The sequence below is a fragment of the Triticum aestivum genome, chromosome 1B (assembly GCF_018294505.1).
Source record: "Triticum aestivum cultivar Chinese Spring chromosome 1B, IWGSC CS RefSeq v2.1, whole genome shotgun sequence".
NCBI classification, from domain to species: domain Eukaryota; kingdom Viridiplantae; phylum Streptophyta; class Magnoliopsida; order Poales; family Poaceae; genus Triticum; species Triticum aestivum.
Genome location: NC_057795.1, coordinates 676,610,314 through 676,615,659, shown reverse-complemented (window position 1 = coordinate 676,615,659; position 5,346 = coordinate 676,610,314). Strand labels below are relative to the sequence as shown.

Sequence of the window (5,346 nt, the reverse complement as noted above, 5' to 3'; positions counted from 1 at the left end):
CAGTGGCAGTGGCAAGCAGATGATTATCCATCATTGGATAGCACTATCCCATCCATGCCGAGAAGTAGCGTTGGTTCTGCCCCGGGCGACACACAGCTGCTGGATAAATACCCTGTGGATGACATCATAGAGAACACTAACTGTGAGCTACACTCCAAAATGAAGAACATATCCATGAAGGTGGCGGACGGCGTTGCTTTCACAATTACCCCCGAAGCAACCTTCCATTGCATCCTGATTCCAGAGGGCTATGCTCGTGTCATGGTTGATGAAGTGGTGAAGCCATATTCGATGCTAGCACTTGACATTGCTGGAGCTGACGGCGGGCGCACACTGGGAGAGGCCGTACATTGTATCATCCTATGGAGAAAGGATTGCATCATCTTTCCAAGTCCACCGACACCGCATCGTCTGCCGACTCCTCCTTGAAGTCCGCCACCGAGTCAGCAGACTCCCGCTCCTCCAAGTCCACGAACGCATGAGCCGACTCCTCCTCGAAGTCCGTCACCGAGTCAGAAGACTCCCGTTCCTCCAAGTCCACGAACGCGTGAGCCGACTCCTCCTCGAAGTCCGCCACCTCCTCCAAGTCCCCGAACGCGTGAGCAGACTCCTCCTCCTTCATGTCCGGCACAGCGTCAGGCCACTCCTCCTGCTTCAAGTCCGGCACAGCGTCAGCCACGTCAGCCGTCTCCGTCGTCTCAACAATCGCAGAAGATACACGCCGCAACTATGGTGCGTAGCGGTACGAGTCGAGGTAGTACAGGAAGTACAGGTGGAGACAAGCAATATAAATATGGTCCAAGCCTCGCTCCTCTTACTCAGAGGCCTTACGACATGACCGAGGAGCAAAATGCAGCCATAGTGCAGGCCCAAGTGGACGCCCATTTTGGACCGAAACCGGCACCGCCGCCAAAGGAGAAAGTGCCTGAAAAAACGATTGACCACTTCATTCGTATGGATAGAGCACCAGCTCCCATGCCTGTTGACTCAGACTATGAGCGCCAAATCAGGAAGCTACATCGAGCACGGCTACAGAAGAAAGCGAGCTCGAGCTCGAGCCAACAAGCAGCTGGCAAAAAATGAGGGAAAACCGTTCCCCAGCTGGGAGAACAGGCGGTGCAAGCGACCCCCCCGCTTGTTGTGCCAACAACACATGAGAGGAGTACGCGCGCCCAATATTATTGTGGGCAAACCGTTAGCGTTCCCCAGCTGGGCGATGTGGTAATAACGGAGGAGCATATAATGCAGGCTGAAATGCTCAAGATCTCTGTTGAACAACTCCTCAAAATCAAGCCCATGTCTCCGTTTAGAGAATCGGAAATAAAACGAAAATATGTCCGGGGCCAACCTTTGGTCCATCCAGACAAGGTCAAGAACCTCCCAACGAGAATGTATGAATTGCATCAATGGTACATGAACATTACCAAGATTTCCAATCAAGAGTCCCTCATGGTGAATGTCAAGCATGAGCATTACTACCATGAGAAAGCTCTGGCCGTCGAGTATCCAGAACTATGTCAGTTATACAATCTAGACGCACTCGACAAGTCTATCGTCAGTTGCTATTGTCTGTAAGTGATTTCTTTCTGTAATTTAAGTCTCAAGCTAGCTATGTAGTGATAATTTTGATCAATCATTACATGTAATTATCCTTACTATATTCTTTTCTGTGGTATTATATGCAGGATGAAGATGTATGAAATGAAAAAATCTGGACGCTATGGCATTGGGTTCATTGACCCAAATACCATTAATGAGTACATATGGAATCTTCTAGTTTATCAAGCAGGTGTAGAGGAAAGCATGCTAGAGTTCTTGAAGCGCCTCAATACCAATGAAGATATACTACTTTCTTACAACTTTATGTGAGTCACACTGTCTTGTAATACAAATTCTGTTTTTGCTTACTAGCTAGTTATATGTTAATAATTAAGTGTATAAGGTTTACGGTAGTTGATTAATTTTATGCACATGCCCGCTTAATTAAGACATGCAAACGTGTGCGCATGCAGTTGACACTGGATCTTGTTAGACATTAAAGTTGAGGAAGGAAGAGTTGAATTACTGGACTAACTACTTAAAGAAGATAAAGACTACACCGTCGTGAAGGGGATAGTCAACAGGTAATTTCAATCATTATTAACTATATCTCGGCCTATTATTAGTTCGTCATTTCCTGATATGAACTATTTAATAACCCTTTTATTAATTTTCTTTGCCGGCGGGCAGGGCATGGGCAAAGTTCATCAAGGTGACTCTAGGCAAATGGGCAAAAAAGTTGTTTTGGCATCGACCAAAGGTAAGTAATTAAGTAGTACTAGCTAGCTACCATCTCTTTAATTCTTCTTTCAATATCATTAATTAATTATCATGCTTGATTAATCATTATCTAATTCAATTTCATTCTCGTAAAGGCCCTGAAGCAGGCGCCGGGAAATGATCTATGTGCATTCTACGTTTGCGGGAACATTCGCATGATGGCGTCCGAAAGGAGCAGATCTGATAGACAGGACTGAGTACGTTTGTCAGAACACTATTCACACCATTATCGATATCTAGTCACACAACTAATACACATGCATATTGATCTCCTTCTTAACAGTTCATAGAGGTGCGGGATAAGCTGCTACCAGCGGAGCGCATACTAGCACTTCAAGAGGAAATAGCCGGATTTTTGCTCGACCAGGTCATAGATCCCAAAGGAGAATACTATTACCCGCTACCGCCCCCATGAACCATTTGTCATCGTGCTCCGGATGCACCAAGGCAACATAGGAGAAATTGTATATGTATATACATGTGTATGTGTGAATAATTAATGGTATTGGTTGTGAGACATTCGATGATATATATTTATATATATATGCGGTTCTACGTACGAGAAAATCTATTTATATATATGCATAACGTGTACAATTTGTAGTATCGTGAAATACCAGCAAACAAAAAAAAATTGAATGAAAAATAAAGCCAAAACCCCCCCAAACATTTAGTACCGGTTGGTGTTACCAACCGGTACTAATGTCCTACGCGCACACGTACCTGGCTCGTGTCACGTGGTGTCACTTGAACGCCGGTTCGTGACGAACCGGTACTAAAGGGGGGGACCTTTAGTCCCCACTTTTTAGTGCCGGTTAGCAAACCGGCACTAAAGGCCGTTACGAACCGGCACTAAAGGCCGGTTCTGCACTAGTGCTACTCTATTTATCGAGCTTGGTATCAAGAAAGGTTGCCTTTTAACTTTCCCAAATTGCCAAAATGGAGGAATAATTTAGAATCAATGAGCCGCGACACACATTCATTGGAATTAAAGGAATACATTTTTCTCGGATATTTGTTTTTGTTGGGATTAATTTTAAAACCATAGGCAAAGTCGTGCACTAAATTGTTGGAGCTAGATTTTTTGATATTATTCTCTCATCCAAAAAGCAAGATATATCCTGGATCGTATGGCCAACATCCACCAGCTTTCTGGTGATGGATTCCCAATCTTTGCAACTTACTATCTGTAGAGAGTGACATGATGCTCTTAAAATAACTATATGGCTAGCTACTTCACATGTAATAATTAGCTAATTTTCTTTAATATTATGAAGAATGGAGATTTTTAAGGTACACTCAAGACAGCAACAACCCAACATTACCGCATCAAATATGTTGGTGATAGAACCAAGATCATCATGCCCGCAAGAAGTTGGCTGAACCACAACACTAGTAAAAATAATAGTTTTTTCGCTATTTGTTGTGTAAATAAGAGTCAACATCGTTGTACATGCACAATTCAAAGCAAATAGAACTTGCTTAATTTGCTGTAACAAAAAGCTTTGATTCACTAAGCATGCATTATATTTTTCAAAATGATAGAAGGGAAACCTTTTTGGTATCTGCATATGCCTCAACTTTAACTACGAGAGCATACATGTATATGTATGAATGTATGGATGCACATGTGTTTGCATTTTCTCTTTGAATCTTTGAGAGGGAGAAGGTGATGAAGGATGCCAAGGCGATTCACGACGCAAAAGGGCCGAAAAGATAGAAAGATAGATCCCCCACTTCCAGGGGACAGAAATGTTTATTCCTTTCTCCAATGGACCCCCTCCTCACTCCTCTCGGGCTTCAAAATTCCTCTAGTTTTTCCCCCTCCACTCGTATGCACATTATCATCCTCCTTCCCCGCCCCCACACAAAGCTGAATCCTCCTCGGCTGCTATAAGTAGCACTTGTTCTCACACCTTCTTCCTCATCTATCTCACCAGCAGCCAAGATCCTAGTGTATCACGTCGAGCAACATCAATGGCTTCTCTGTCAATGAGCTCGGGGTGGACGCCGAAGCAGAACAAGCTGTTCGAGCAGGCGTTGGCGGTGCACGACAGGGACACACCCGACCGCTGGCACAACATCGCCCGAGCTGTCGGCGGTGGAAAGTCGGCGGACGATGTCAGGCGCTACTACGAGCTACTCGTCCACGACATCGCCCGTATCGAAGCCGGGAAGGTGCCCTTCCCCGCCTACCGTCCCCCATGCCCCGGCCCCGGCCACAACGCCAGCTACGAGGCCGATAGGTACGACCGCCATCGCTGTGTTTCTTATCAGGTATGCATGGGCTTAAGCTGGAGTTAAGCAGGTAATTTGTGTGATCAGATTGAAGCACTTGAAGATCTAGCTAGGCGGTAATCGGGTAATGGGCAAGGGATGATACACACTACACAGATGGACTGAACGAAGAAGCATGTGCGTGCATGGGGGGTACCTTGTAATACTTATAAGCGTGTCCATGGTGTCCATGACTCCATGTCATATGTCAAAGCATACATGCACTAGCGGGCAGAAAAGTCGGCCGATTATGCAGATGCATGCATGTTCATAATACTCTAGTGGCTAGTGGTCTATAAGTATGTACGTGAGATTTACTCACATGGGTTTAACTTATCTCCTATGTATCTAATGTACAATATTAATATTATCCTTATATTATTGTCTGCACATTGTAACCATATGTCCATATCAATGGAGAGATAAATTGATGTTAATGGCTTAATGGCAAATATGTTATACACACACATACTACTAATACAAAGACAAAACAACTGCGGTGTTTTTCACACTTTAATCACATATTTTTTTTTTTGGGGGGGGGGGGGAGCATTTACGGCTTAGCATCTCGTTGAGGTGCCACAATAGAGGCAGTGGAGATCATGAGTATATATGTTAAAATAATATTGTGTCACCAAGGACGGAGAACACGCACCCATTTGATCAAATGGCAGAGCAGAACCGGGAACAAATCACACTACTATAAAGCATCCATATCATGCTAGGGTTGCTAGCTCTCCTCGCATGGGT

The 5,346-nt window shown here is 44.5% G+C and overlaps 1 protein-coding gene across 1 annotated transcript; it reads left to right on the top strand.

Moving 5' to 3' along the window:
* Nucleotides 1–4,236: 4,236 nt before the first annotated feature.
* On the top strand, nt 4,237–4,986 carry LOC123148206 (protein RADIALIS-like 3). The gene is made up of 2 exons (XM_044567581.1): nt 4,237–4,565; nt 4,645–4,986. The coding sequence occupies exons 1-2, from the start codon at nt 4,297–4,299 to the stop codon at nt 4,664–4,666; spliced, it is 291 nt and encodes a 96-aa protein (XP_044423516.1). The 5' UTR covers nt 4,237–4,296; the 3' UTR covers nt 4,667–4,986.
* Nucleotides 4,987–5,346: the final 360 nt, after the last annotated feature.